Raw genomic sequence first — 17,370 nt, 5'->3', positions numbered from 1 at the left:
ATCATTCAGAGCTCTCATAGTATCACAATGGTTCCGGAAAAATACGAACAGTTCACAAAGTACAGACGAAATACAATTTCGTAAGTGTGAAGTTATCCATCTGTGTAATTGCGTAAACATGTGTCACTGATGTAGTAAAAAAGTGTTTGTTTCTCTGTTAAATAATCAGATAGCTGTGTAATTTATGTGTTAGAGAAATATGGTACCGATGTGTAAAGTTGTATAAGCAAATACCATATTAGCTAGGGCTTCTTGTGTTTGCCAGACACATAGTACACAATGTAGGCGTGTACCCCCTGAGGATTAATGTAATTATACCCTCAGGTGTTACAGATTACAGAAATGGAATAAAATGTATCACGGAAGACTTTCTTTGTAATTCAAAAATCTTTAAAAAATAAATGTTTTAAGTACAAAATTAATCACTCAAATACGTGTACTGTAGCGCTAAACTGTGCGTCTTGTTGTAAGATAATCTCTGTGGAAGTGTCGTAGTTATCGTCCTCCGAAAGCTAAGTTCTGCAGAAGTCAATGTACTTACCTCAAGATAAACAAAAGTGAAATGCTTTGCGTATAGATATCTTAGTTATTACGCTTATTGCCGTGATGAAGAAAGTACTGTGCTGTAACGTGTTGTTGTGCTACGGAAAAGGCTGTCTCATTGTAGCTATACCACAAAAGTTACTACTAAAACATGTTTTACTTTCCAGAAGAATTCAGAAAAAATTTGTGCAGATATAAAGCAGATACAGCACAAAAGCAACAATGTAAATTGTGTCACACATTAGTAGCGTCGTGATATAGTCGTGTAGCTGTCAAATAAACTAACCACTGTGTCATCTGGTATCTCTCAGAAAGCACTTTAAATCCAGAATGTATTTTCAAGTAAACCAAAATGTTGCATTAAAATCTCATTAGCAGTACCAGTACATGTTCTAAGTATGTCAGTCTTATAGTCGTTACGTAATCGTGCAACTAACAAGCAAGAATGTACAAATAACAACACTGTGTCGTCTGTTCACTATAACAATTAATTCGTAATTTCTGTTTAAAAATGTTCCCTAGGTTCTAGGCTGGATAGTTAACTCCAAAACATTGTTGCATGTTAACAGTTTCTCAGTGTGACAAATTGTACCAGTAGCGTGAAGTGAAAAGTTTTATGGCAAAGACTAAGTAAAAAAACAGATTATCTTTCAATAAACGGTTTTACATGTGAAATGTGGTGGAAACCTTTACTCTTCCTAGTAAGCAGAGTTTCAACTTCAACGCAATTATCGTGCGGTATACGTCGGTAAAGAATACTGGAATTTTTCTGAAGGTTAGCGTCTATGTTATTTTTCTCTGAGCCAGCCGGCGCACGCGGCTGCCTGCGGTGCGAGTCATTGTCTGTCTCTTTGTTGGCGCGCGTCGTTATTAGAATTAGGAGACCTAACTTCTACAAATTCACCTTGCCGAGAGGATCCTGCCCTCTTTGAATCCCGCCAGTTCTGATGAAATTCAGGTCTGTCGTTATGATTATATCGTCTGTCGTCATGTCGGTAATTCCTGTAGTTTCTTTCTTGTCGGTTAAGCGGTGGAGAATTTCTCCCTGAATTATCGCTGCACGGTGGACCATTGCGTCTGAAATTATTCTGTCTCCCTTGATAATAATTGTTTTTCTCCCCATATTGTCTGTTTCTATGGTTATCTCTGTCATATTCATTACTATGGAAATGCGATCTTTCTCTGTAACTATTATTACTCTGCCAACGGTTGTCATACGGGTGGTGTCTGTTTTGGTCACGATTTGTGTTGTGAGAATAGCCTTGTCGTGTCCAGTTATTATTTCTTTCATTGCGGAATTGCGACAGATGTGACCTGTAATTGTTGTGTTCCTGTTATCGCGTTCCGCGATTGTCAGTGTCAATTTCCAATTCTTGTAACAGTCCCTGAAAAGCTTCAATGTCGTCTTTGCAACGCCCTGCCAAAATAATATGTCGTAAATGTTCAGGTAGTTTGATTAAGCAAATGCGGATAAGTTCTGAGGGGCTGTATGGGTTTGACAGGAACTGATTCTTGTGCAACATGTCTTCAAAATATTTCACAAGACTGGAAAATTCAGATTGTTCGAAATGTTTCATCATTATGATGCTATGTTTTACTCGGTCTTGTGTAGCTTGAGACCAATATGCTGAGAGGAAGGCATGATAAAATTCTCTTTCACTGAGGCAATCGTGAATGACCGATCGTATTCTTACAGCTGGTTCATTCTCTAAATAGCCACACATAAATTCTAATCTGTGCTCTAATGACCAGTTGGGAGGAAAACAATGAGAGAATTGATGGAGCCACGCTTGTAGATGAATGTCGTTCGCAGAATTCTTAAATGTTTTGAATTTACGTGTAGTAATGAACAGCTTATAGTCAAAATCATAGTGTCGGCGAGTAGCATATCGGTCACTGTTACGTCGTGTCAGCGGTTCCATCTCAAAGTTCGGTGCACCTTGCCAATTTCTTTCATAATTTCCGAAGTGCCCTATGTTATTATTTTGTGGTTGTTCCGTATTTCTATGTCTCTCTTCCTGTACTGGATTGCGAGTGTCCTCTGAAATATATAATTCTTGTATTACTTGTACCAACTGATCTTGTACTCCCCGGATTTCTCTTTTGCACTGTGTATTGATTTGATTTTGATTTTGTTTGAATTTTCTAATTTGTTCATACTCTTCAGTGTCAGTGAAGGCTACAGGTCTTGTGTCACTCAGATCATCATCTACCTTTGTAGATAAGTTAGTGAACTGATCTGAAAGTTCGGCTACTTTATCCGATAGTGAAATTATTTCCTCTGTGTGTTTTTCTGAACCAAGTTTCAGAGTGTCCATTTGTGTTCAAATCGTATCTACTGTGTCCTTTAAGTTTTCCTGAGTTTTTGCAAGTTGCGTAACCGAATCGGTAGATGCAACTGAGTCAATTTTAGCTTGCAAGGTCTCATGATTTTCATGAACAATAGTTTGCAGTTCTTTTATGGCTGCTTCGTGATTCTGTAATGCATTTTCATGCTGCGAAAAAATAGGTTGAAAATGCTCACAAATCTGTGTTTTTACGTCATTACAGACTTTTTGACATTTTGATTCAATGTTATGTAACTCAGTAGTTAAATCTTCACGTGTTTGTTCAAGCGTGGTGTCTAACTTCCGAAGCTTTTGTTCCATTGTGTCTAACTTTTGAAGATTTTGTTCCATTGCGTCTAACTTTTGAAGCTTTTGCTCTGTTTGTCTCTGATTTTGTTCCATCGTGTCTAACTTTTGAAGATTTTGTTCCATTGTGTCTAACTTTTGAAGCTTTTGTCCCATTTGCTGCATTAATTGTAATAACAATGCACTGGTGTCTGAAACATGTTCCTCAGTACTATTCGGCAACGCATTTGAACCGGCAATATTCGCATTTTGAAAATCAGAAAATGTGTCTTGACTTATTTGAGAAAACGGTGAGGACGCAAAACCTGAATCTACAGTATTTGCAAGATTGTGCCCTGTCATTTCGGATTCCTGAAGCGAGCTGTTGCCTACCGATCGATCGATAATGCTTCCCTGTTCACTATTTGTTTCACTGTCTACGCCATTATTTGCAGTCCGCTCCATTTCCCTATGCACAGTTACCAAATTACTACTTTGAACATTAGTTAATTCATTACTCGGCGGCGCTAACACACTGCTTTCGTCTTCACTGTCATTTCTCAGTTTACTTTGGAGCCTTGTATTACGTTTTTCACACGCCATTACTGTCACAATATTTCACACGATAAGACAGAAAAGTACAATCTGAAGAGCAAAAATAAGAGAACACATTAACATAGCACTGAAAATAATATCTCGTTAATTGCAAGCGCAGCTGCGAAATACTTGGTGCAAATCTACATGCATGCCACAACTGTTTTACTGTACAACAATGAAAGACTGCAACTACAAAGGAGATTCTCTCTACAGTTACGCGCTAGCAATAAACAAAAGCTACACTAATTACACAAACTACAAGAAAAAATCAGAAGATTCCAGTGAGGTATCCTTGGCTAAGGGTCGACATATGAAACGTCCCCTTAGAAAAATTATACATGACTGTGTTTAAACTGACACACAGTATTTTTAGCGCAACGCAATTTGACTTTCAAAAATCCCTACAGAATAATGGCCCTGACTAACATTAACCTATACCTTTCACAAATCACTTACCTCACCAAAAATCTTCGTTACTCGAACTACTGCAATACAGCGAGCACCACTACTGCCAGCTAAATAAAAGATTCAGACTACTGAAGGCACTAACTACTGATAGGCATAGTTAGCAAATGAAAGATTTTGATAGAGAACAAACAATGAATTTACCTTAATAGTCATAATATATATAGCAGTTCATGACATCCATTCGTACAAATGTACTGTTTCTGATGGACACACCTCCAGATTATCCATTCTCAAAAATCCGCCATCTCACTTCCCCACATCCACCACTGCTGGCGGCCCGCCTCCAACTGCGCAACGCTATGCGCTGTTAACATCCAGCTGCCCAACACTACAATGGCAGACAACAATGCAAACTAGCCACAGACTGCACACACACAGCTATTGATTTTCATAGAGAGCGCTACGTGGCGTTACCAATAAGAAAACCTAAACAGCCTACTTACAACACACACACACACACACACACACACACACACACACACGCGAGTAATCTCGACACACACAACGTACGAGGTGGTACAATAAGTAACTTCCCATATTTCATTAAAAAAAATTACACACAGGTTATCATGTTGACTGTACATTGCTTCTGTTAATTCTCTTCAAAATGGTTCAAATGGCACTGAGCACTATGGGACTCAACATCTGAGATCATCAGTCACGTAGAACTTAGAGCTACTTAAACCTAACTAACCTAAGGACATCACACACATCCATGCCCGAGGCAGGATTCGTACCTGCGACCGTAGCTGTCGCACATTCATCCTCGCTTTTGAGATGGATTAGAGGGATTCACTTCCAGAGGCGGCCAGAACCATGGTTTACTGTTGCGATGCGAAATCGCTTTCCCATCCACGATGGCTTGCTTTAAATGCCAGCGCTTTGGGTACATGTTTTCCCAAGATCCGATTTGTGGAGACTGTGGCCGGTCACTTGGCGAAACTTCATAATGTGCACTACCACCTGTCTGTATCAGTTACGGAAACGATCACCCTCCCCGATCCCAGACGTGTGCTACTCCATTCAAGGACCGCAGAATCAAGGAACTGAAGGTCTCAGACCGCGTCTCATATTTTGGAGCCCAGAAAAAATAAAATTGTTTTTATCCAGTATCAGTGACATCGACTTTCACTAATGCTGCGGCCAGGTCGTTGGCAGTACCTAGAGTACTTACTCCCTCTATATCGACATCTGACAGTCACGAAAATAAAAACCTTTCCATGGAGGGAATAGACCCTCCTTTCCCGTTGTTCCAGCAGCACCATCTTTGGGAACCATCCCTGCCAACGGTCGGAGAAGGCTCATGCTCTTCCAGAATCTACCAGTGACAGATCTCCATTTTGGGAGCCTGTCTTCCTGGAAACCTACAGATCAGCAACCTGACACCAGCCAGTAACCAAAGGAATCACAGACGGTTGGTCCCTGGGCTGCTCGCTCTTCTTTCGTTCCTACATTCGCGGTGAATAAGCCCTTACAAGAACGTTGATCACCAAAATTTGCGAAAGAGAAAAAGAAAAAATGTCGGGAAAAGACTACTCCGGTGACCAGGGAGGCGCCAGATCCTCCAACACCATCGGACACTTAACTAATGTTCATTGACGTTGATCCACCCTCACCAGTGACAACTAACAGTGATCTTATGGCATGATCTGTCCTCTTGGCTCCTTCATGCCTAACCAGGATACCATTTATGTGGTGTTGCAATTGATATTGCTGTCACCTGCTACAAATGCAACAACTGATTTCCTCTTGTTCTGCATGTGCATTGCTCCTGAAGAAACACAACCTCACTGCTGACCATTCTCCAACCCTTCAAGGTCACCACGCATTCTGTTGAAACTGTACTGGGCCCAACAGAGCATCTGGATGGGTGTACACATTGATTCAAACAGATGTTGTCAGTGACTGGATTCCCTTTGCACCACACTAGAAGCAAAAGCAGTGTGAGAGCAAACGACTTTGGTAACAACCATTTGTAACGTTTATTTACTTTCATCCATCGCACTTACTTACCTTGAGATGACTATCTTAGTGCAACAACTCTTCTGCACATTTTCTCCTACGTGGCGATTTCAGTGTGCACCCCCCACCCCCCGCCCCCCACCCCTCACCCCTCACCCCTCACCCCTCACCCCTGCGGGAAGTGCCACTTCATGTAGTGGGGGCCTTCTCATCGGCCAGCTTCTTCCCACCGGCCACCGAGCGAGGTGGCGCAGTGGTTAGCACACTGGACTCGCATTCGGGAGGACGACGGTTCAATCCCGTCTCCGGCCATCCTGATTTAGGTTTTCCGTGATTTCCCTAAATTGCTTCAGGCAAATGCCGGGATGATTCCTTTGAAAGGGCACGGCCGCTTTCCTTCCCCATCCTTCCCTCACCCAAGCTTGCGCTCTGTGTCTAATGACCTCGTTGTCGACGGGACGTTAAACACTAATCTCCTCCTCCTCCTTCTTCCCAATCTTGACCTATGCCTCCGACCCACTTTCGTGTCGACCATGGCACCTTTTCGGCTATCGACCTTTACGATCACTTCCCCCAGTCTCGTGGTTTCAATACAATGGTCATTCAAATGGTTCAAATGGCTCTGAGCACTATGGGACTTAACATCTTTGGTCATCAGTCCCCTAGAACTTAGAACTACTTAAACCTAACTAACCTAAGGACAGCACACAACACCCAGCCATCACGAGGCAGAGAAAATCCCTGACCCCGCCGGGAATCGAACCCGGGAACCCGGGCGTGGGAAGCGAGAACGCTACCGCACGACCACGAGATGCGGGCACAATGGTCATTCCACGACGATATTTGTTACAGTGGTCACTTTCTGGTGATTCTGTCACTTCCTTGCCACGACCCACTGGACCACTTACCACGATGAGCTCTTCAAAGAACCAGCTGGCGGTTGTATACATCTGCTGACACTTTCATCCACTCTATCAGATTGCATCAACAAGGCTGTGGGAGATTTCTCTGACATGATCACCGGCATTGCTGGATCTGCTATTCTCATTGATACAGACCCTCTCTGCCGCCAGCCGGTACCATGGTGGACCAAAGATGTTGCAACAACTATTCAGGATCGTCGAAAGACCCTGCAACGTCTCAAACGACATCCTTCTCAGACCACCCTCATCACTTTTAAGCAGCTCCATGCCAAGGGTTGTTGTCGATTAAACGCAGTAACAAGGAATGCTGGAAGCATTACATCTCCTCCTTGAGACTTAAGCCACTTCATACCAGAAAAGGGCCAAACTCCATAGTCTACGGAGCTCCCAAATATCAAAAACTGGCCGCCTCTTTATGACAGAACGTCTACCACTCGCTTGGTTCTTGCTAAACACCTGGCGACCCACATTGTGACGGTATCGGCATCCTCTTTTTAACCACCTACTTTTCGAACACACAAAAGACAAGTTGAACACATCCAGCTATTTTTACCTGTCATGTCAGATCATACAATGAACTTTCGCTGACTGGTAAATGCTTCTGGCTCTTGACTCGCCATAGGTTACGGCCCCAGGCCCCGACTAGATTCATAATTAGACTCCATCTACTCAGGAACTTTAATTGTATTTGGCTAGAAGGCATTTTCCCTTCGCAATGACGAGAGAGCGTCATCGTAACAAGTCATAAACAAGTCAAAAACTCAATGTGTGCCGCCAGCTATCGACTAATGAACCCCACCAACGTGCTCTGCAAACTGCTTGGAAGAATGGTAGCCCGACGAGTGTGCTGTATTCTCGAATCATGGGGTCTCTTGTACCCCCGCCAGTGTGGTTTCTAGGAGGGACGATCCACAACCTACCGTCTGGTTAGGTAGGAAACAGCAATCCGAAAGGATTTTTCTCAACGCCAACGCCTCATGCAGTCTTTCTTGGCCTACATAAATAAGGCATATGGTGCAATTTAGCGCCATTACATTTTACTTACCCTCCATGACTCAGGCTTTCATCGCTCCCAACAGATTTTTATTCGTCAGGTTTTATCTAACCGGTTACCTAGGATTAGAGTTGCTACATCACTCAGCTCGCCACAGGCCCAAGAGAACGACATTCCACTGGGCTTGGTGCTGTGCCGAGAGTTACATTCTTCCTCTTCGCCATCAATGGGCTAGTCGTTATCAGCAGACCGCTGATCACCCATATGCCGTATGTCGACGACTTTTGCATTTACTATATCTCCAATTCCGTAGCCTTGACTGAGCGGCAGTTTCCATGCGTCATCGAAACGGCCTCCAACTTGGAGCCTTTGTCATGGCTTTCAGTCTTCTCCAGTGAAAACGCGAGTTGTGCATTTCTGTCGTCGCACCACGGTCCATCCTGACTCAGACCTCTACTTGAGTGTCCAGTACTTGGACGTTGTTCCACAGTCCAGATTTTTGGGACTACTATTTGATGAAATGTTGACACAGCGACCCCACATTCAACTAAAGACTAGCTGCATGTGAAAACTTGACGCTCTCTGCTTCCTTGCCTACAACACTTGTGGTGCAGATCACACTACTATACGCCATGTTCACTGGACCCTGGTCCCGCTTTGATTGTTCAATGGTAACCAGGGTTATGACTCAGTGGCACCTTTCAGCTTTGTAGCTGTTGAACCTAGTCCATAATCGAGTAAGATTGGTCATTAGCGTCTTCCGACTAGTCATGCAGTCTCCTTGCCGGAGTGGAAATCTTCTCTATTCAGACACCATCATCGTCGTCATAAATGCTGGAAACATCCGATACTCCTGGTATTTCGTCGTTACGTCTGGTTTTATTTTTCCATCTTTTCCCATTCCTGTTAATCAAACCAATCTTGTTTCTTTTCATTCCTTATTTTCTTCTTCATTTCAGCTTTTTCCAGCTTCTTTTTCACGAAGATGTCCACCTATTCTCTTTCAGCGCACCATTATCCGAGTCTGCCATTATACACCAACTCGGTCAGGTTCTGTATGTTAAACTGTTATACGTATTTAGAAAGAAAATCCATACAATGGTACAGTAAACTACAGGTTTTAATAACATATTGCGATAAAAGTAAATGAGTAATAAATGTAAGCTTCCCTTCTTATTTTCTGTCTGCTGAAAATAACAAGTAACTAATCTGTTTTCCTTGCCCCACGCAACATATTCCACAGCTTTGACGGCGCCCGTCTCCTTCTTCCTCTTTGTTACTTGCAGTAATTAGAAGAGGACAGCAGTAATCGAAAGACATCATGTGTTTCGCAAGTACTGTATGCGTACTATTAACTGCTGCAGCCAATTACCTATAAACTCACTTAGATTAACTGTTGGCATGAATATCTGTTAAAGTTAAAAATGTATTCCATAGATTTAAAATCACAGTATTCTTTCTGGAGATCCGGTATTTTTGTACGAAACGTTCAATGAGAGGAAAAAACGTGCAGTGAGATACCATCCGATGCCTTTGTAGCCCTGTATATAATCTATCAACGCATGTATCCTCCTACGTGGAAACACGAGTTACTAAAGATGACTTTGCTTCTCTGGAGAGCCCGTTGTTATCTTTCAGTGACGAAGCACTAACAGTTTTCCGCACCCTCTATTACAGTTCCGTTTGGTCTTTGTCGGCAGATCAGTTGACCCCAAGAGAGTCATTACCTTCTGCGGTCCTTACTACATCTCATGATGAGCTTGTCATGATGAGATACTATTTTTTGTTTGCAGATTTGGGCGGAAGACGGTGCTTCTGTACGCTGTGGGCCTGTCCGCCTTAGTGGGCATCGCACGCTCCTTCTCGCCGAACTACATCGTCTTCATCATCATGGAATTCGTTGACATGGTCTGTGGAGGCAGCGTCTACGAGACTGCCTATGTTCTAGGTACATAAAAGTTCATAAATTATTACGCAATATAGTCATTTAATATTTATGAATATGTTTACTTTTTGCTATAGTCTTTATCCCAAATGATCGACAGCGCTTCTCGTTCTATTCCGTCCACAAATTGGTGCTGTCAGTCACCCATAAACCGATGTTAGAAGCTTCTTGGACCAATAAACGGAAAAGTTTTATAATTTTTCTGTATCGTTTGTGGGTATCGTTCTCTTCGAAGATGGGAATGTGTAATTAAAGAGCTGAATGTCTCAAAACATTTTGCCGTCACCTCCAACATGTCTATAGCTTTCTGATGAAAATTAGTATTGCACATAATCTTTGTTGGGCTAGAAAATGTATATCTCTGTTAGGACAATCTGCTTGCATCCGTCATACATCAATAATTAATAACCTAAGCAAGTTTATTTTTGGTAGCTGGAAGGATAGAAATTCATGTTGTATGAGGGACGTTCAATAAACAATGCTACGTAATTTTTTCTTCGCCAATTTCGTTTGAAAAAAATGCGGAAATGGTTGTGGGACATCATGGAATATTCCCGCTTCAGTTCCTATAGTTCGACGAGGTTCCAACAGGTGGCGGCGTTGTAAGTAGTCTTCAAAATGGCGTCTGTAATGCAGGTGTGTTCCAAGAAGAGAGCTGTCGATGAGTTTCTTTTGGTGGAAAACCAGAGCAACACCGACATTCATGGGCGGTTGCAGAATGTCTATGTAGACCTGGCAGGGAACAAAAGCTTGGCGAGTCGTTGGGCAAGACGTGTGCCATCATCGCAACAAGGGTGTGCAAAGCTGTCCAATATCCTGCGTGCCAGTCGGCTGCACATAGCTACGACTCTTGCAGTGTTGGAACGTGCTGACACCCTCATTCGAGGTGATCACTTTCAAACGCCTCGCTGTTCGACTGGACGTCTCTGTTGTTAGTGCTGACACATTCATCCACCAGCTGGGGTATTCAAAGGTTTGTGCCCGCTGGGTTCCTCGCCGCCTAGCACAAAACCATAAAGAGCACCTATGGATCATCTGTGCGGAATTGTTTGCACATTACGAGGCTGATCGCGACAATTTTTTATCGAACATCGTCACATGCGATGATACATGGGTTCACAACTTCGGACCTGAAACAAAACGACAAACAATGGAGTGTCTCTACACTACCTCTCCCCCAAAGAAAAAGTTCAAAGCCGCAGACCCAGCCAGTAAAGTCATCGCGACTGTCTTCTGGCACAAAATGTTCAAATGTGCGTGAAATCTTATGGGACTTAACTGCTAAGGTCATCAGTCACTAAGCTTACACACTACTTAACCTAAATTATCCTGAGGACAAACACACACACCCATGCCCAAGGGAGGACTCGAACCTCCGCTGGGACCAGCCGCACAGTCCATGACTGCAGCGCCTGAGACCGCTCGGCCAATCCCGCGCGGCCTTCTGGGACACTGAAGGGGTTACTCTGTTTGACGTTCTCCCTCATGGTGCAACGATCAACTCTGAAGTGTGTAGCGCCACCCTCAGGAAACTGAAGAAATGGATTCAGCATGCAAACGAACTTCTCCTTTTCCATGGCAGCGCAAGGCTTTATGCATGTCTGTGCACCGGAGAAGAGCTCACAAAACTTCATTGGACTGTACTTCCTGATCCATTCTAAAGCCCAGAACTCGCACCTTCCGACTTACGTGGCCCAATGAAGGATACACTCCACGGGTAGCAGAACACAGATGATAGGGAGACAGCAAGACATTGGCTCCAACCTCGACCAGTAGAGAGGTGTCATGCTGACATGCAGACCGTCCCAATAAGGTTACATAACTCCGTCGCACTGAACAGAGATTATGTTGAAAAATAGGGTTCTGTATCCAAAAGAATAATATGGCGTATTGAAATCCTGAATAAAACCAACCTGTAGGTTTGTTTATAAATAACTCATCTGCTACCAGTCACGATTTTCTTTATTTCATTTTCCGCACGACGCGTTTCGGGAAATGATTCACATTTTCAAGTGCGTTTTTTGTGTTTGTTATGTCATTCCTATGTGATGTTGTCGATGTGTGAGATTCTGCTTCATTTTGTTGACTTTACTGCAATATATAAGAAAACACGCGATTTTCAGTTGGTTGTCGATCTTTTTGTGAAGTTATTGGCGAAACTTAGAAGTGCTGTTCATATACTATTTTTACTTTCTCTCGATAAGCTGGGGTTATAACCAGTAGGAGTTGCATCCAAATTATGGTCTTCTCATAACGATTAAGAGGCTGCTCGGCTCATCTACACCCATCACCCACGGCACCCAGCTAACGGATTGATCTTTTAAGACAGCATTAGTCAGAATATTAATCTCGAAGAGTCACTGCTCTGAGCTTCTGTTCATTTCGAGGCAAATGCAATAGAAAATCTTCTCAGCAACCAGCATTGTCAAAAGTTATAGCTTCGATATCCATAGGAGTGAGAGAAAGAGTTCATAATAAATATTGGGGAGCTACGGGGGTGAATTATTTTAGCATATAGGTATGGTTCTGGCGTGTTTTCACAAATTCAGCGATTAGTCTTAATGACTTTAATCAGCCCTGTCACGGTTGTCACTTGTAAAAAATATTCAGAGGTGCTTGCAATCTATTTATAAGAGTACAAACTGACTGATGTATCAATGCACAGCCTAAGCCATTATCCCAGAAACATGGAATTTTGAGACAATATTCCTTACATAACTTAAGCATACATAAAGGAGAGGGATGTGGAATGGGTGTTCAAATTTTGTTCGGAGCAGTGATGTGGAGCGCTGGCTGTCCAATCCAGGTTTCTGCGGGATAGGTGAGATATGCAGGTTGCATCGTAACCGCTGTATAGAGTTTACGATGTCATGAGAAGTCTCAACGAGGAATAACATACTATACACCAGCCCATATTACTTTCTCAGCTAATTCCCGTCAAGATGCTTTGAAAAATGAATTCTCTATGACTGGATGATTGTATCAAACTGTAGCTGTAGTGGATGCTGCACAAACATTACACTGGAATGACAGTATTCGATACTTGGGCATGGGTATACAGTTAGTTATATTTGTTTGATCAAGTACGCAAGTTACGGTGTTCGCATTGTGTGTTGGCTTGAATTGGCCATACTAAATCAGCCGCGTTCATCGTTTACAGCAAAAAAAGGGAAAATTCTTAACTGTCGAGCTGGCAAACGTGCAAAGTTGACTGCCTCGCATAAACACACGTTAATGGCGGCTTCTTGCACTTCGCTTATGTTTGCCCAGTACTGATTGGGGCGTCAGTTTGCCACATCCCCAGCCAAGCCGTTAACCAGGCGTACAGCTGGCGGTTTGACGCCAACGCTATGAGAATTTTATTCAGTTACTGCAGTGTAAAAGGAAGATTGCTCCTTTATGTAATTCATTGACTGACACATGAGTATGGTATAGACTCACTATTATAACTTTGGTTACTATATGACGCAATAATATGGCCTCGGCGGCTAATTCTGTAACAGGAAATAAAGAACTGTGAAAGTTCGTCACTTGACTGAAACCTCGTTTGCCAGTTTTTTTTATTTTTTAGATTTACAAAAAGTTTGAATTTACGCACGATGCTTCGAATATTTTACTATTAAATATGGCCCTCCAGTAAACCAGTAATTACGAATTTAGAAATGGGAAACAAAAAAAAAAATTATTAAATTACACCAAGTGAATCAACAACTGACACCAATATGTTCAGTAAAGTTCGATAAAGATAAGTAATCACCGAATGTAAGGGAAAATATGATGTAGCTCCGAACTCGGGAATATGTTGGGGATGCAGGAGGATGGCGTAGGTTATCTTCAGTCAGAAAGAGCCCCAACAGTTACTAATAAAATGATATTTGTCAAATATGGAGAGAAATACTCAACTTAAATGATGCTGCTGCTTGTGAAGTGCCCAGCACAACTGAATGTTTAAATTATTACAAGTCCTCTAAAATATTAAAGTCCTGTCACTGTGCCTCTGAGTGACACAGAGCTGGCCGACGGCGGACGAACACTACAGCTCGTAGACTCGGCGGTAACTGGAGACTGTACACGATTCGGCGCACTGAACAGAATTGTCCGCCGGAGCTCTTTTTTTTATTATTGTTGTGGCATGTTGTGTCCAAAGAGTGATCGCCTTTGGCGATTTTTTCTTCTGGAGTGGCAAGGTGTGAGAAATAGTTTCATTTTATTGTGTATTCGCTTGCAAAGGGACTTGGGCTCTCTGTGGGTCATTGAGTCCTTTGAGGGTATTAGGTACTTGTACGAGTGATTGACAGTAACCAATTACACTACTGGCCATTAAAATTGCTACACCAAGAAGAAATGCAGATGATAAACGGGTATTCATTGGACAAATATATTATACTAGAACTGACATGTGATTACATTTTCATGCAATTTGGGTGCATAGATCCTGAGAAATCAGTACCTAGAAAAACCACCTCTGGCCGTAATAACGGCCTTGATACGCCTGGGCATTGAGTCAAACAGAGCTTGGATGGCGTGTACAGGTACAGCTGCCCATCCAGCTTCAACACGATACCACAGTTCATCAAGAGTAGTGACTGGCGTATTGTGACGAGCCAGTTGCTCGGCCACCATTGACCAGACGTTTTCAATTGGTGAGAGATCTGGAGAATGTGCTGGCCAGAGCAGCAGTCGAACATTTTCTGTATCCAGAAAGGCCCGTACAGGACCTGCAACATGTGGTCGGCATTAACCTGCTGAAATGTAGGGTTTTGCAGAGATCGAATGAAGGGTAGAGCCACGGGTCGTAACACATCTGAAATGTAACGTCCACTGTTCAAAGTGCCGTCAATGCGAACAAGAGGTGACCGAGACGTGTAACCAATGGCACCCCATACCATCACGACGGGTAATACGCCAGTATGGCGATGACGAATACACACTTCCAGTGTGCGTTCACCGCGATGTCGCCAAACACGGATGCGACCATCATGATGCTGTAAACAGAACCTGGATTCGTCCGAAAAAATGACGTTTTGCCATTCGTGCACCCAGGTCCGTCGTTGAGTGCACTATCGCAGGCGCTCCTGTCTGTGATGCAGCGTCAAGGGTAACCGCAGCCATGGTCTCCGAGCTGATAGTCCATGCTGCTGCAAACGTTGTGGAACTGTTCGTGCAGATGGTTGTTGTCTTGCAAACGTCCCCATCTGTTGACTCAGGGATCGAGACGTGGCTGCAGTATCCGTTACAGCCATGCGGATAAGATGCCTGTCATCTCGACTGCTAGTGATACGAGGCCGTTGGGATCCAGCACGGCGTTCCGTATTACCCTCCTGAACCCACCGATTCCATATTCTGCTAACAGTCATTGGATCTCGACCAAAGCGAGCAGCAATGTCGCGATACGATAAAACGCAATCGCGATAGGCTACAATCCGACCTTTATCAAAGTCGGAAACGTGATGGTACGCATTTCTCCTCCTTACACGAGGCATCACAACGTTTGACCAGGCAACGCCGGTCAACTGCTGTTTGTGTATGAGAAATCGGTTGGAAACTTTCCTCGTGTCAGCACGCTGTAGGTGTCGCCACCGGCGCCAACCTTGTGTGAATGCTCTGAAAAGCTAATCATTTACATATCACAGCATCTTCTTCCTGTCGGTTAAATTTCGCGTCTGTAGCACGTCATCTTCGTGGTGTAGCTATTTTAATGGCTAGTAGTGTACATGTGAAATAAGGAGTAACTAAAGATTACATCGTCTTTGATGGTCCTGTGGGGGTGCAATAATGGCTTGGGGCACCTTGTATTTGTGCCATTGTAGTGGTAGGGCCTGGCCTACATTTGAAAGTTGGCAGTCATTTCCCCGATACTCGTCTAATTTGTGAAGAAGACGAGTTGACGGGTCTTTTATCTTCTCAGCGACCTATTTTTCTGCAGTCAGCTCCTGTATTTCTCTCCAGTCAGCTCCTGTATTTCTCTCGTCCTGGGCCACCTTGGGGCGCCTAGGCTCCACTTCAAACACCTGTTTTGTGGTGGTTGAAAACTGCGTATATTGGAGTCACATGTTTCTCCCCAAGACGTCGAGCCGTACAGCAGGGAAGGTTGTACCGTTGTTCTATAAAGTTTTAATTTCGTTTACGGCTTCAGATTCCTTCTCGTGAAAAACGGCGAGAGTTCCCGGATCATCTTCATATTATTCAATTTTCTATCTCGTATGTGTGGGGTCAAAGTCATCCCTTTATACAGTATCACTCCCAGGTATTTCGTCATCGTACTCCAGTGTATTGGCTGTCCATCGATGGCAAGTCGCGTCCTTAGTTCAGGCCGTTTCTTCGTAAACAATATTGCTGCAGTTTTCGTAGGGTTCAGGGCGATTTTAGTGCTCTTTGCCCATTGTTCGGTGACGACAAGTTATCACTGCATCCTGTTGACAAGTTGTTCGAAGTTCCTTCCACAGGCTAGGAAGGCGGTGTCATCGACGTGCAGACTGGTGATGGCGTGTTGAATAGTGGGAATGTCGTGAATACACAAATTAAACAGGCATGGTGATATTAGCGCTCCCTGTGCGATGCCAGCTGAGACAGTTTTCAGAGATGATTTCTTCCAATCTATTCGTACAAACAGACCCCTGTCATGCATAAAACTGTCAATCAGCTTGATGTAGCAGTCGGGCAGACGGGTTTGATCGACTAGTTTGACTACATGATTGTCACGCCACACCCGATCATGTGCCTTTTTGATATCTAGGAAAACTCCAGCTGTGGACTTCCGTCTATTCAGGTTGAGTTGAATGGACTCTGTGATCCGAATCAGCTGAAATTCCGCCTATAACCGTGGCCGGAAGCAAAACTGTTCGTGGCGAATGATGTTATTTTCTTCCAGAGACGCTGTAGCAGCACCCGTTCCAATATTTCGCCGAGTGTGGGCAACAGACTAATCGTGTGGTAGCTGTCTGGCAACGATGAGTTTTTTCCTCTTTTGGGAATAAGGATCGTCTTCACTGTCTTCCAGTCTGCAGGGAAGTAACCATTGAGTAAGCAGCTGTTGATAATTCAAGTTAAGAGAACGATGGCCTTTCTTGGAAGATGCTTAAGATCGGCGCTGGTCACAGAGTTCTTGCGCCGAATTGTTCGTCTTCCTGATGAGTTTTCTAACTTCAGCGGGAGTGCTAAGAACAGGTCTCTGTTGTGTGGCGGTTTGGCGGAAGTCGGCGATTCGCTGTCGGATATGGTCCTCTTCCCTTGCGTTCTGTGCATCCTGTGGTGGGGAGCTGTCATGTGGTGTTCATATACGTCGGCATACAATTCAGCTTCACCAAGAGAGTCTTATATGAGGCC

General features: G+C 43.6%; 1 protein-coding gene across 3 annotated transcripts in view; it reads left to right on the top strand.

The window, feature by feature from the left end:
- Positions 1–17,370, top strand: part of LOC124555521 (organic cation transporter protein-like) — a 241,744-nt gene that overhangs the window by 146,007 nt on the left and 78,367 nt on the right. For all 3 annotated transcript variants that reach the window (XM_047129472.1, XM_047129473.1, XM_047129471.1), the window contains exon 5: positions 9,893–10,047. In XM_047129472.1, coding sequence (XP_046985428.1) covers positions 9,893–10,047 — 155 coding nt within the window. The remainder of the gene's footprint in view (positions 1–9,892; positions 10,048–17,370) is intronic.

This window comes from Schistocerca americana, chromosome X (genome assembly GCF_021461395.2).
Source record: "Schistocerca americana isolate TAMUIC-IGC-003095 chromosome X, iqSchAmer2.1, whole genome shotgun sequence".
NCBI classification, from domain to species: domain Eukaryota; kingdom Metazoa; phylum Arthropoda; class Insecta; order Orthoptera; family Acrididae; genus Schistocerca; species Schistocerca americana.
This window is presented reverse-complemented; position numbering and strand designations above follow the sequence as displayed.